Source organism: Schistocerca nitens, chromosome 4, assembly GCF_023898315.1.
Source record: "Schistocerca nitens isolate TAMUIC-IGC-003100 chromosome 4, iqSchNite1.1, whole genome shotgun sequence".
Taxonomy (NCBI): Eukaryota; Metazoa; Arthropoda; class Insecta; order Orthoptera; family Acrididae; genus Schistocerca; species Schistocerca nitens.
Window position 1 is genome coordinate 613,545,312 of NC_064617.1, and position 16,077 is coordinate 613,561,388.

Below are 16,077 nucleotides of genomic sequence, written 5' to 3' on the forward strand. Positions count from 1 at the left end.
ATTGCGCCCGATCAAAATATCCCCGAAATTCCCAGTGAACATATGTTAAATTTAGATATTACTGCCCACAAGAATCTTACCATTCCGCTAACTTCAACTTTGAAGCTCATTTCTAGTTGACATACCCGCGCTGTGATGCACCTGTTATCCATACCACTGCAGAGCTGTCACCACCGAACCCAGAACATGTACCTTCTCCCGGCATTGCGATACTCGAGAGTGGCGCAATAACTTTCTTATGGGACGACTTGCTAACTTGCTTTTTTAAAGTCCCCTCATATTAGCCCCTTCCTCCAAAGAGCACACTGGTCGCTTTGCAGCCTTCTGGCTGTTGTAGAAGCGGTACCAGGCGCTCATGTGACCCTCATGTGTCATGTTATGACGGTGAAGGGGTCTACCAGCCGGTTGTATGAAATCAGCGCAGTAAAATGAGATGGCGTCACACAATGTCCTAAAGGAGTATCGTATTTGCATGCTCTTCCCATACCATGAATGGAGTTACCCGATTGGTTGGTGCATCAACGTGGACTGCCCAGCCTGTTTACGAGGAATGGGGTAACACACCCTAAGGACAGTGGTCGCACAAAGATGCAGACTGGTTGTTGTACTGGCATGAAGCTGCTGTGCCCAGCCGATATGCAACTGTCGGGGAACTTCTTACAGCTACTCCACTATAGTCAGTTGACAGTCGGTTTCAAACCCGAAAGGAATCACTGGTGTCAAAGGACTCAGGTTCATCTCAGCGAACATTTCTGAGCGGATAGCATGCAATGGGTAGTTTGAGTGGGGTACCTCGCAAAAGGCCACTGGTCACAGCAGCACATCCACCCATCTTCAGTGGGCCATAAATCACATAAACTGAACCATAGCTGACTGAAGGCGTGTATTATGGACAGATCAGTCGCGATTTTGCCACTATTCAAATGACGCAAGGTGTCGAGTACCCTAATGGCCCAATGAGGCTTTTAACCCAGGGAGTGTGGAGAGTGTACTTCAACCCTGAGGTGGCTCTGTGTTGTTTTAGTTTGGTTAATTATACAATGCCTTTGCCCCACTGATTCAGCTCGCTGTGAACATGAATGAGGAGATTTACTTCAACATTCTTGGAGACCAAGTGTTAGCTTGTCTTCTACATCTTCATGATAAGTATGTTGTGGACAGACTTGCTCACAGGATTGCGCTCACACATTCTTAGTTTGATGAACTCTCAGTCAACTTATAGTAACTAGACAAGCGTGCCAACTTATCCAGTCCTAATCCCAAAGAAAATGTCTGGGACTGCTTATAATGTCTGAGATTGAGAAGCAGCAAAGAACACCGCCTCCTCCCCCCCCCCCCCTTTGGTACCTCTAAGGAATCTTTGTGGGATGAAGACAAAAAGAAAGTTTATGAGACATCAGTAAGTGAAGGGAGATGAAACTCTAATAATCGTGGAAATGTGCATCGCTGTTGTAGGGGAGAGAATAAAAGTCATGAGACAGTATGGACCAGGGATTGATGACCCTGCAGTTTGGCCCCTTTATCCGTCAAACCAACAAACCAACCAAAAGTATGGACTCAGCCAATGGCATTGCTAAAGAGGGTGGAGAAGTGGACAACAGTCTCAGGACAACTTCTTTCCGTTTAGGTGGAAGAAACAGTAATTATCAACGGTATAAGTATGCAGAAAGCAATGGAAACCAAAGCACTAAAAACATATCATGTCTATCCACAGTTATGTCAAATGGCTTGTAATTGGAAAAGTATCGTGATTAACTCCCCATTGGCTAGAGAGTTCTGCCTATCTCCCCATGCAGCTCTCCAAGAGGTGCCTTTTAAGGGGGAGGTGATCATGAGAAAAGAAGTGAATAACTGATGAACGGGCAACATTCAACAAATCGGAGTGTCGAATGTGGCGGGGTTAACAAAATTAAATGGAAAGAAAACAAGGAATTTGGATCAGGTGAGTTTAGCGTCATATCAGCATCAGCAGAAAATGACGTAATGGGAATAGGTTTCGTTATGAGTAGGTGGGTAGGGCAGAGAGTTACAGTGAATATTTCAGTGACAGGTTTGATCACATGAATTTCAACAGCAAACCGACGCTGACAACAATAGTTCAGGTACACATGTGACTGTCGCAAGCAGAAGATGAAGATATAGAAAAAGTATATAAACGTACTGAACGGGTAATTCAGGGTGTGTAGGGAGATGATAATCTGATTAATGATGGGGAGTTGGAAAGCAGTGCTAGAAAAAGAAAAAGAAGACAGAGTTACGGGAGAGTATGGACTCGCGTGTGGGAATAAGAGACAAGAGAGACTAATTCAATTCTGCTATAAAATTCAGCTAATAACAGCGAGTACACTGTTCAAATTGGTAAGAGGAGGAGGTATACTTGGAAAACGCCTGGAGACACGGAAAGATTACCTTATAGCGAGACATAGCTTCCAAATCCAAATATCGGATTTTAAGGCGTACCCAGGAGCAGATATAGACTCGGATCACACTTTAATAATAACTAGCGACTATCCCGGAATCGCACAGACAGCATTTAGTATCTACGGCCAGACGATTTGTCTTTCACAGTGTATTTTGTCTGAGGACCAAGCATAAAATTCAAAGAACAGCGTTAAGTAAGTAGGTAGCCTCACTGTCATACACACTGGACAGTCAGAACATTACGATCACTGCTCACCAGGACTTTGTTTGCCACCTGTGAGGTTGCGGGCACTGGAAGCGGCAAGGAAAGTATGTAAGCGGAGTAGAAATGGATGGGGGATCACCCTAGAAAAAATATGGTCTGAAAATCGGGCAATCCATTTAGATAAGAGACTCTGACGAAGGGCAGGTTATTATCACCCAGAGCCTGTGAACGAGTATCTCGAAAACTACGAAGCTGTACGAATGTTCACGTGCTACTGTGGCGAGCATCTACGGAAAGTGGTAGAAGAACATTGAAATTACCACTAGGCGCTAAATGGTTGGACGCTTCACAGAACGTGGGGTTTGGAGGATTTCTGCTCTGTAAAGCAGAACAGATGGTGATCTGTGACATCTCTGGCGAAAGAACACAATGCTGATTCATGCAAAAGTATTTCGGAGCACACCGTTCATCGTAGATGGTTGAACATGGAGCTAGGCAACAGACCACCCTTACGTGTTCACATGTTGATCCAACGATGCCGACACTTGCGATGTGGGCACGGGACCATTGGAATTCGACCGTGGATCATTGGAAACGTACCGGCTCTTCGTATGAATATTATTTTTTGCTATACCATGTCAAGAGTTGTCTCCATAAACGCCATCATCGAGTCGAACGGCAGCTTCAAAGCTGCACCATGTCACCGGTACAGGCTGGTGGGAGCACTATTATGCTATGGAAAACATTCTCCTGCTCTTGCATGGGACCTGTGATAGTAATCGAAGAAATTTCATTTGCGAACAATCTGCATCCCTGCATGCTTGATCTCTTCCCTGACGGCGATTTCATCTTTCAGCAGTATACTTGTCCTGTCTCTAAGCCAGAATTGTGTTACACTGGTTTGAAGAGCATGACAGTGAAATCACGTAGATGTTTTGGCCACCACATTCGCTTGATGTGAAATCGAAGGAGCCGTTCTGGGTAGCTATCGAGCGCTATCCTCACAAATCAGCGGTCCGTAATTTACCGAAATTACATGATATGTGTTTAGACATATGATGCCACATACCTCCACAAACCTACCAACAAATTCTAGAATCAATGGTACACAGAATCGGTGCCGTATTGGGTTCCAAACTTGGACCAACGATCTTTTAAGCACATGGTCACAGTGTTTTGGCTTGTCAGAGTAACTTACGCGATGTAAGCAGCGTACATCAGGGAAGTTGTCTGGAAGCGTAAATGTTATGTGCTCCTTACTGAAATGGCGTCTGGAGTCACATCCCTTGGTAATTCTGGGAGCACATCGTCATGTAAGTAATACTTTTCCAACCATGTAGATATTGTAGACGAATCGTTGGTGTATGTGTGTGTGGGTGATTCAATATGTATCGGAGGCTGGCTGAAGTGGCACAAATAAAAGTAAAAAAAAGGAAAAAGCACGCATAATCTACATGTTTAGCTCGTGTTATAGCACCCCTCTTGTGAAGTTTACTGTGCTCTGTGAAGCGTTGTTGAGACTCATTACCGCCATTCTTTGTAGTTCATTCTTTGTCTTTTTCGCCGTACCACGCAAAGAATCGTGGTTTGATTCAAAGTAAGCAGGTAGCTGAAAGTTGAGTCATCTGTTGCGCTGCTGAAAGAACATATTGTTTGTAAACGAAGAAAAGTTGCTGAAGTACTTTACCGCAAAACGTTTTACTTGAAACATAAAAAGTAAAACATCAGTATTTTCCATCCGTTTTGTTCTTTGCAACTTTTCTCAAACAGTTGCAGGGAAACTATTGGTTCAACCTTTTTGATTTCTTCAAATTGTAAGTCTTACGTCAGAGTCTGATGATGATGTGGTTATCTTTTCATTACTGATCGTATTTATTACGATGCTTCACAGCTGAGTAACTATCTGCCCGTTGTTCAAAGAATGTACAGTGAATTAAGAGTACGAATTAGGAATGGTAATCTAAGGTAATCAGAAATTATAAGTCCGAAATTGTCGTCATATTTCTAAATGGGTCCCTCAACATCTACAGAGGTATTACGAAATCTGTGTATTCACCCGCTAGAAATTTCTGAATTCCATTCAAGGAGATCGTGCCCATGCCTTTACGATCTTTAAAAGACCCAAATCGCTTTCTCGACAGTCGAGATTCGTTTAGTAGTCTTCTGTTTAATTTGTAAGTATCCAGAGAAAGTTTCTTTCGCCTCACCATACAGAGAATAGTGTTCGCATTCACGTTTGACTCAATGAAAGTAGCAACCTTAAAGTTGGGTCAATTGCTGCGCTGCTGCAAAACTATCTTGATACAAACAAAGTAAAGTTGCATCCCACGCTGCATTTTGCTCTGTGCATAAATAATTGAAAACCAAACGTCTTGGACTCGAGTATTTTTTTCGCTGCGCAGTTATTCTGAAACGACTGCAGTCAACTGGATGTCAATTAGGCGACTTTCATGTCGCTACCCAGTTATCCAACCGAGGAAATGGGAGCTACAGTGTAACGTGGAATCCGAGCCATGTTTCATTTCTGACGAACCTCCAAATCAATGAGAAGTTCATGTACGCTAAAAGGTTGCGTAAAAAAAAAGTGACCCAGTCAAACGCTCTAGTACAAGACAATCACACCACATGCAGATTTGACCACCCTTCTGCTGCCTCAAAGCACTGCTGCTTTCGCAAGTTATGGTGGCTGTTCGCTAGGTGGCAGTGGCATCGTTTTTACAACTAGAATTCATTTCATCTCAATTGAGACAATTTATATGAAATATTTATTAACTATATATAAAAACATTCCCCGTGAATCAGTGAATTTATTAATTAAAACCGTTTCAAAATCCCTATCAAAATGCCTATAGTCGTTTCTGAGCTTGGCCTGCCCATGCAGACAGATCTGAGGGTGCAACTTGAATTTATGTATAGGAAAAGAAAGAGTATATTTAAGCTTCAGAGAATTACGATCGTCGTATCATAATTAATTATGTTTTTATGGTTTAATTTATCGTGGTTACATTAGGATCCTGAAGCAGACCCTAACACTTAATGAGCAACCGTTATATTTTAACTGTATACTCATTGAAAATTGGTGTTGGAATAGTTCATATATTTAGTACCGGTCGGAACAATCAATGTAGAAATGGAGTACTGAACGACCGAGGAATGATGACGAGCATGCTGATACCCTGACATGGGCGTGTACAGTCATCTATTGCGATTCTGTCCACAAGATTTATGTTTTTTCCATATGTGCAAATAGGGCATCTACTGTTCAGGCAGGTGGAAGAGGCGCTATCGCGCAGATGATTACACGGAACGAAATGGAAATGAACGAGAAAGTAGGAAAATCCCATCCATTGTTTTGGAACAATGGTAAATTTCTTAAACAAATCAAACCAGCTAGCTTGATTTGGAATTTCCACGATTTTCCCATCTTAGTGGTGGATAGGCGTTCATAGTTCTACAGATGAATTGTGACTGGTACATATATTGAGCTTTGTGAATTGTAGTATATTCTTATACTGAATGTTTGTTATTGTTATTATTATTAGTACCTTCATTATTATCCCACAAGAAATGCAGTACACAACCTACAGCAATGTAAAAGTTACTAAAAACTAAGGCACAGTGTTTTCAGCTTTAGTCTCTGCTTCCCATAATTTCTAGACCCTTTCTGCGTCATCCTCCAGACTTCTGCTGTCATGTCCAATCCTGATAAACCTCCATGCAATATGAGACATACAACCCACGTGCTCGAAATGATTGCTGGTATCATGCAAACATGTCGAAAATACCACTGTTTCCGTAATGGTTCCATCAGCCAGTGTACTTATTTATTTTCTGTATGTGTTCTAGGTGGGAGTTGTCATTGCTTGAAACTGCTGTACCAATAAGCCATGTGCTGTACCTTGATTTATTATTATCAGTTCTTGCTTTTAAGCACATTTTTATTAGGTCTTTTCTTGTCTGTCTGTCTGTCTGTTCAGCACAAATGTTGCAACTGATTTTAAACTAACTTCACGATGAGCTAGAGTCTTGAAATTTTAAACGTTGCTCAGAACTGGATGACAATGCAGTTTAACTCGATTTCGTGTCTGGTGTGTGGAGTCGGGTACTTTATGTTCTGCCAATTCCCCTTTCCGTTCCATGCGTGAATGGTTTGTAGGAAGGACGATTGCTAGTAAGTCTCCATGTAAGCTTGAATCTCTATACTTTTTACCTTCACGGTCGTTTTGAGAGATAATCGTAGAGTGAAGCAATATTTTGGTTGAATCAAATGAGGAGAAACTGAAATAAACCTAATATTTGCCATATGTCTCTCTAGTAATCTCTTCAAAATGTCAGAAATCAATTGAAGAATTTCTCGCACAGACAAGCCCAAAAAGCAGAAAAATAATTATTTAAATAAAATTTATCTTGAATATACCAAGATTTTAAATCGACCTAAAAAGTATAAAATAATTTCTCCTAGTGCCACACAGATCCCTAACCTAATGGAGATATTCCTGAAAAACTGTGATTGTGAATTTTTAATGGTTATTAAAGTACTTGTAGGTTTTAAAAGCATAATTTATGCATGACAAATTCGCCTCCTTACTTTATCTGTTGCATACACTGCATATTTTTTATTTAAATCTTAAAAGTATTTTAGAATCTATTAAAAATTCAGTCTTAAATTTTCAGGAGTATTTACAGGTTTGGGAATCCGTAAAGGTCTAGGAGAAATTATTATATATCTTTTGTTCGATTTAAAAGTGGTGCATTAAGAATTCATTTTTATTTAAATAATTATTATAGCTCAAACTTCTGTACTTACGATGTATTTCCCCAAAGAAGAACTAGATGTGTGTTAGCATGTTCCGTGATCAAGTGCCACAGCTACAGGGTTCCAAGTGTGTACAAACGAAGTAAGCACAGCCTTTCACATACAGGGTGTAGCTGGTAAAGTGCAGATATTTGTATTGCTGACTAAAGACGGTGTACTGAAAAATGTTACTTCAGTATTTACGTCATTTGGAGATCAATAATTATAGCTATTACAAGTCGTACGTTTTTAGGATGGTCAGCACCTCCAAATGCGAGTGGTAAGAGCAGACCATTAATGTTTACTTCCCCCTTGACACCAGGTCAGGTATTGAAGTGGGACGTGTGATGCATTTATGACTACACAGAAAACATCAGATCATAAGGTGTGTGATGTGTTTGTGGGAAGACTGTTCGATGCAGAGGAAAAACAACCACACAATTAAGTGTCTACACATTAAGGTACAACACATACAAATATCTGCACTTATAGCTGTAACACCCTGTATATAGCGGTGGGTGTCCATAAGCCTCTGGGCTACGTAATGCACCTGTAGTAAAAATTGCATCTCTGTGGTCCATACTCGACATTCTGGCATTAAAGCATCTACAATGAACTAGATCTTTGGTCCGAATATTGCTAAAAGTTCGTGTGTCATACCAGTATCTCGTGGCTGAGTGCGCCTTTTGTTGCAGGTGGCGTCGGGAGCTGCGCTGTGCTCCTATGGCTTCCTGGGACTGGCATCGGCATCGGCGTCGTCGTCTGTGTCGGCGTCAACAAGGCCCTCACACCCCGTCCAGCCCTCACGGTTGTCTCGGGTGACGCTAGCAGTGTTGCTGCTCGCCTCCCACTGCGCTGTTGCCACGCTGCTCGCCATGCTCGTACACTACAGGTGAGGGCACGCGCACACACACAGTACTGAAAATATAGAAGCAACACATTTTGCAGTTGATAGTGAGCAAACGATTATTAGTCGAAACATTTTCATCTTTCGTGATAGAAACAACTAGGACATGCTTTATTTTTAACAGAATTCTGTAGCTCCAAAAAAGAGAATTATTGTTACGTATGGTATATCACTCTTCACAACGACTTTTTTCTAAAATAGCCTAAATAAATGTTCATAAATTGCTGTTTTCGTTACATTTCCTTGTAAACAACATATAATAACACCCAAATTATGCTGCGCCAACTGTCTCTGAACTCACATTTCTTCGTAGTTTCGCATTGGCCATTCCTGGACCACACTATGTCAACTAAACTTTTCCTTTTCTTTGCGCCTGAGCCTAAACTTTTGCCCATCATTCCCGCATTCGTTTCCTATGCTGTTCCTTCCTCACTTGGCCACGTTTTGGCAGTTTGTAGTTTTGGCTTTCTTGGAAACGAAGGCTCTCTTGGAGTTTCTTCTTAAGTGAAATGCGTTTATGGATATCCTCCAGTGATGTCCTTGTACGTCTTTTTCTATCGAAGTGAGCCTCGGCTCCTTGGTTTTCCTCTTGAGAAAGTAACAGAAGATCCGGTTACTCAACCCTGTAGTACTCATATTGACAATATGGCCATAGGAAGCAGTCCTTCTCAACATATGGTGTCTGATGTTTTCCTGCATGTTTATAGCGTTCATTGTTGTGTTGTGCCATGCGTTCATTTTCTTCGACTGGGGTCAAGGACTTTCCTCTAGATCTGTCCATCTCTTATTTTACATTTCTCGATCAGATCTTCTCTGTTCATAACAGGGCAGTCTGCGACATATAGGCGTTCTATCGTGTTACTTGCTGTAATATCATACCTTGGCATTCACAGGAATTGGTTCATCTTCCAGACACTTTTGGTTAGGTGGTACGCTGTTTCCATTCATCTGATCAGTGATGCAAAGGCCTTTCTATCAAAGATGTTTGTCTTTAGCCACTCTCCTAAATACTGTATTTAAACCTCTCCGCCCATCTGATTTCCCCTTCTTCTACTTGTAGTACGCTGCACGGTGAATTGATATTTGCAATGATCTCACTTCTGTATAAGGAGATCTGGAGTCTTGCCTTTGCTGATTGTGTCTTTAGTTCACTCATTTGTTCTATAGTTGTGTCAAGCGAAATGACACAACTGTGAGATCATCTGCAAAGAACTGGCAGTAACTGTCAAAGCCATCATCCCACAGCAAAGCGTGACTCCAGTTTCAACATCTTTGTCATTCATTCTTTTTCTCTGCTCGGATTTCACTTTCTCGAGAATAAAGTTGCAAAGCAGAGATGAGAGTTCACCTTCTTGCCTGATATGTCATCAACTAATATTTTTCCCTACTTCTCTGTGAGAAGTTTAACTGTGAACGTTGATATGTGTACTTTTCTCTACTAAAGTAATACTTAGTAATGGATCCGCAAGGGCTGTCCTGACATTAGTACAGATCCAAATATGAACTACCAAGACGCCAATCCGGACGAGACTCGAGGCCTATTCAGAGGATAGCACCTACTGGCTCTTGCTTTATCGTATCATTGTACTTATGGCGACTATCTACAGTGAACAGAACAAGGAAAATAAGATCTTTGAAATGAGTTTTACTCTGAATCGCGTGCTAGCTTGTAGTGTGTTTATGATATGAATAAATAAATGAGTTACATCAGCTAGTTGGGTTCTTGTATAGCTGACACCCATACACTCAATTAGATTTTTCTTTCTACAGTACACAGCATTTTTTTCTTAAATACTACGACGCGTGATTCGTGTGTTGGCCGGATTTTGCGTGGTGTAACCCCTCCCGAAAATCCTAGGAGAGGGAGCCAAAAATCGTCACCTGCATTCCTTGATGAATACCTGCCCATTCTCATGACAATTTTTAAATAAAAATTCATTCATGGAATAGAAATAGTTGTGTCAGGAAAAATGATTTTAGGTTAGATTTAAAACTTCTTTTGCTGCCTTTAAGACTATTTGTGGTATTGGCAAATGATCGCAATTTTTTATTGCTGCATGTTGAACTCCTTTCCAAGCCAATCACAGCTTTAGTAATGTGTAATAATGGTCATATTTTCCTCTAGTAATGTAGATATAGACATCACTATTCTTCTCGTCTCGAGTTGTGATGAATTATTTATGACGAATTTCACTAGCGAATATACAGGGTGAGTCACCTAACGTTACCGCTGGATATATTTCGTAAACCACATCAAATACTGACGAACCGATTCCACAGACCGAACGTGAGGAGAGGGGCTAGTGTAATTGTTTAATACAAACCATACAAAAATGCACGGAAGTATGTTTTTTAACACAAACCTACGTTTTTTTAAATGGAACCCCGGTAGTTTTGTTAGCACATCTGAACATATAAACAAATACGTAATCAGTGCCGTTTGTTGCATCGTAAAATGTTAATTACATCCGGAGATATTGTAGCCTAAAGTTGACGCTTGAGTACCACTCCTCCGCTGTTCGACCGTGTGTATCGGAGAGCACTGCAACATACATCGCATTTCTACAGAATGATCTGCCAACGTTGCTCGAAAATGTCCCACTGGAAACGCGTCGACGTATGTGGTATCAGCCTGATGGTGCACCTGCACATTCCGCAATTAACACTAGGCTGACCCTTGACAGGATGTTCGACGGGCGTTTCATAGGACGTGGAGGACGCATAAATTGGCCAGCCTGTTCTCCTGATCGTACACCTCTGGACTTCTTTCTGTGGGGTACGTTAAAGGAGAATGTGTACCGTGATGTGCCTACAACCCCAGAGGATATGAAATGAGGTATTGTGGCAGCCTGCGGTGACATTACACCAGATGTACTGCGGCGTGTACGACATTCATTACGCCATAGATTGCAATTGTGTGCAGCAAATGATGGCCACCACATTGAATATCTATTGGCCTGACATGTCGGGACACGCTCTATTCCACTCCGTAATTGAAAACCGAAACCACGTGTGTACGTGTACCTCACCCCTCATGGTAATGTACATGTGCGTCAGTGAAAAACACCAATAAAAAGGTGTTAGCATGTGAACGTAATGTGCTGTTCCAGTCTCTTCTGTACCTAAGGTCCATCACCGTTCCCTTTGGATCCCTACGTAATTCGGTGCTCTCTGATACACAGGATCTAACAGCGGAGGAGTGGTACTCAAGTGTCAACTTTAGGTTACAATATCTCCGGATGTAATTAACATTTTACAATGAAACAAACGGCACTGATTACGTATTTGTTTATATGTTCAGATGTGCTAACAAAACTACCGGGATTCCATTTAAAAAAACGTAGGTTTGTGTTACAAAACATACTTCCGTTCATTTTTGTATGGTTTGTATTAAACAATTACACTAGCCCCTCTCCTCACGTTCGGTCTGTGGAATCGGTTCGTCAGTATTTGATGTGGTCTACGAAATATATCCAGCGGTAACGTTAGGTGACTCACCCTGTATATTATGTGATGGTACATTTAAAATGCCCAACTCTTTGAAGAGGCACCTACATGACGACAATGAATGAACACCATGTATTATTCTTACTGATCGCTTTTGTGCCATCAATACTGTCATTCTGAGTGGTGAATCAGCCCACAAAATTATTCCTTAAAACATTATTGAGTGGAAATATGCAAAACATGGCAGGATATTGATTCCATTGTTTCCAAGACATGAAATTGTACGAAGAACAAAAGTATCTGAATTCAGTTGTTTGAGCTGCTCAGTAATATGCTGCTTCCAGTTCAAGATGTGCTATATCAGTTGCTTATATTACTATTTATTGCACAGATCTGAACATAGTGTGTTTTCTCAGAATTCAGAGACAGTTCATTTACAGAGAACCACTTCATAATTATTCTAAATAATCATTAAAAACCTCTCCCATCGCTTTCTCTACAATAGAATCTATTAAAAAGCTAGCATCATGTGCAAAAAGTACAAAACTGTTTGATCAATGTTAAGTAGAAGTTTATTCACATACACTATGTTATCAAAAATATCCGGGAACCCCCAAAATCATACGTTTTTCATAGTAGGCGCATTGTGCTGCCACCTACTGCCTCAGTGGTCATTGGACATCTTGAGAGAGCACAATAGGGCGCTCCGCGGAACTCACGGACTTTGAACGTGGTCAGGTGATGGGGTGTCATACGTCTGTACTCGAGATTTCCACACTCATAAACTTCCCTAAGTCCACTGTTTCCAATGTGATAGTGAAGTGGAAACGTGAAGGGACACATACAGCACAAAAGCGTAGAGGTCGACCTCGTCTGTTGACTGACAGAAACCGCCGACAGTAGAAGAGGGTCGTAATGTGTAATAGGCAGACATCTATCCAGACCATCACACAGGAATTCCAAACTGCATCAGGATCCACTGCAAGTACTTTGACAGTTAGGCGGGAAGTGAGAAAACTTGGATTTAATGGTCGAGAGGCTGCTTATAAGCCACACATCACGCCAGTAAATGCCAAACGACGCCTCGCTTAGTATAAGCATCGTAAACATTGCGCGATTGAACAGTAGAAAAACGTTGTGTGAAGTGACGAATCACGGTAAACAATGTGGCGATCCGCTGGCAGGGTGTGGGTATGGCGAATGCCCGATGAACGTCATCTTCCAGCGTGTGTAGAGCCAACAGTAAAATTCGGAGGCGGTGGTGTTATGGTGTGGTTGTGTTTTTCATGGAGGGTGCTGGCACCCTTTGTTGTTTTGCGTGGCACTGTCACAGCATAGACCTACATTGATGTTTTAAGCACCTTCTTGCTTCCCACTGTAGAAGAGCAATTCGGGGATGGCGATTGTATCCTTCAACATGATCGATCACCTGTTCATAATGCAAGGCCTATGGCGGAGTGGTTACGCGACAATAATATCCCTATAATGGACTGGCCTGCACGGAGTCCTGACCTGAATCCTATAGAACACCTCTGGGATGGTTTGGAACGCCGACTTCGTGCCAGGCCTCACTGACTGACATCGATATCTCTCCTCAGGGCAGCACTTCGTGAAAAATGGGCTGCCATTCCCTAAGAAACCGTCCTGCACCTGATTCAACGTATGCTTGCGAGAGTGGAAGCTGTCATCAAGGCTAAGGGTGGTCCAACACCATATTGAATTCCAGCATTACCGATGGATTGCGCCACGAAATTGTAAGTCATTTTCAGCCAGGTGTCCGCATACTTTTGATCACATAGTATATATAAGGAATGGGATTAAAACCAGAGTTAAACATTGTAGGATTCGATTCGTGATTCCTGTCCAGTCAGTAAAATTTTCTCTGCATCAAATATTGTTTCAATTATTCAGCACAACTTTTTACATTTTATTTGAGAAGTACGATTCAAATCACTTCTGTGTAAAGCCACAAATTTCCTGAAACTTAAGTTGATCTAAGAGAATAGTATTATCTACCCAAACAAACGCCTTGAAAAAATTACAGAAAGTATCAACTGGTAATGCTTTGTTATTTAAGGCTTGTAATATTTGGTTAGCGAATGTATAATTAGTGTTCTTAGACGGGAAATGCTTCTGGAATCCAAACTGTGATGTGCCAATTAAACTGTTTATACAAACGTGAGACTACTCTTCATATATTACGTTTTCGAATATCTTGGGAAAATACGACAGTAATGAAATTGGTCGAGAGGTTTAACAATAGCTTACTTTAATCTGACTGGAACAATTCCCTGTGCCAATGATGCTCTGCATTGCATAAATCACTAAGTACATTGCTTGATAAGTTATAACAAATTTTCTGTTTAAGTTTCGATCAGCACTATATGAGGCTTTTATTTTCTTATTTTAGAATTTTTAATTGTGTTATTTTCAGTACAGGATGTTAGTGCTACTTTTAGTTGCTTTATGTTTAGTGGAACGATTTTTCTAACATATTCTTTTGCTTGCTCAGCTAAACCATTTAATCGTTTGTTTGTTACTACATTTAGAAAGTAATCGCACCTTTAAATTATCATCATTATAATGTTATTTATGTCCCTATTGTTTTTATCTTGCTATCAGTATTATTCATTTCTGTCGCGATGAGCATATTTCCGAACATTTTAATGACATTCTTTAAAATATTACAGAATTTTTTGCAGACTGCAAATAACTTTGGATCTTGACTTACTCTGGCGTTTATATAAGTTCAGTTTCTCTTCTTACATGTATTTTAATCCCTTCAATTACCCAAGACTTACCTGTTCTTTTTAATGAACTTTGTGGACACGGTTTTGGGAAAACTGCTTTCAAATATTGATGAAAATGTGCTGTGGAATATATTCAATTTCGCAGTACGATCTCTTCTTGAAAAGTAAGTGTTTCATTCGTTTGAAACCAATTATTCGACTGAAAAAAGATAATCTTTTACGTGCGCTGTATTCTCAAATAGAGTAGATACTAGCCTAATGCGAAAGTTGTTTTATACTAAATACCATGTTCTTCAATTGAACTTGATCGATTGCTCTAATGCTTCTTCATCCGTGCCTTGACTTACCGGGGTTTCAACATAGAGACAATTATCCAAATAAGGCCATTAGGACTATTCAGTAGTCGGGAGTGTACTTGGAATGAATCTCTTGTTCCACAGTGAAACGTATTCTGATATCGAAACTAGAACATACATTTAAGATGTATTTCAGCATACAGTGTACTGCAATGTGAAAGCTTCATTATGGACTTACGTGCGAGCCTGGGCAAGTTTCAGAATCACCTTCAATTTGTTATCGGACTACGCCGCTATATTAGAGGACATTGGAAAACTTTTCAACTTGCTACTGAAATAAAGTTTCTAGATTTAAAAAACGCATTTAACATAGTTCTGTTTCAGACACATTCAATTTATCCAAGGTTTTTCTTGGAAGAAATAAATTCCATTTCATAATAGTGATTCTGGAACACTTAGCAAAATGTTCGTCTACAACTGTAGGTGTCTACACAAATGGAAATGTACTACTCAGAAAATATTGTATGATTTTAAATGCATGTAATTTTCGAAACATTAGCTTTTTACGAAAACAAACCTACTTTATAAAACAGTCCACATCTTCTAACCTGGAAACGGATACCACCTTTAGGAGGAACCTACTATCCTTGCTGTGATGTATAAAAACCTTTAAAGAAGCACAAAATGAAGTGGATCATGCTGCGCATAAAAGAAAATGTTCCGCGCACTTGATGCACATCAGTAGTCTGTGTTGCCCCCTTCTCGCTTCAGTAACGGCAGCACAGGGTCTCAATGTACCTCCAATCATCTTTCGAATGAAATCATGTGGTATTTCTTGCCACTTCTCTAGTAAGGCAATCTGCAACTGCTGTCGCGTTTCTGGAGGATTTGCACGAGTACTGACTCTTCTTTTCCGATCAAAATGGTTCAAATGGCTCTGAGCACTATGGGACTTAACATCTGTGGTCATCAGTCCCCTAGAACTTAGAACTACTGAAACCTAACTAACCTAAGGACATCACAAACATCCATGCCCGAGGCAGTTTTCCGATAATCCCATACGTGTTCTGTGGGGTTTAGGTCGAGACTACATGCCGGTCACTGTACAACACTGATAGTGCGTGAAAATTTTTGCGCTGGGGCTGAATCATGGGCACGAGCGTTATCGTGCAGCAGAAGAAATTCTTCGCCAAGATCTTTGGCCACAAGTCGTATATGATGATCAAGCATTTCTTTGATGTACCTCTCCACTGTTA

At 40.8% G+C, this 16,077-nt stretch overlaps 1 protein-coding gene across 1 annotated transcript in view; it reads left to right on the forward strand.

The window, feature by feature from the left end:
- LOC126252470 (uncharacterized) overlaps positions 1 to 16,077 on the forward strand; it is a 1,574,240-nt gene that overhangs the window by 1,508,955 nt on the left and 49,208 nt on the right. The window contains exon 8 of the mRNA XM_049953364.1: positions 8,117 to 8,313. Coding sequence (XP_049809321.1) covers positions 8,117 to 8,313 — 197 coding nt within the window. The remainder of the gene's footprint in view (positions 1 to 8,116; positions 8,314 to 16,077) is intronic.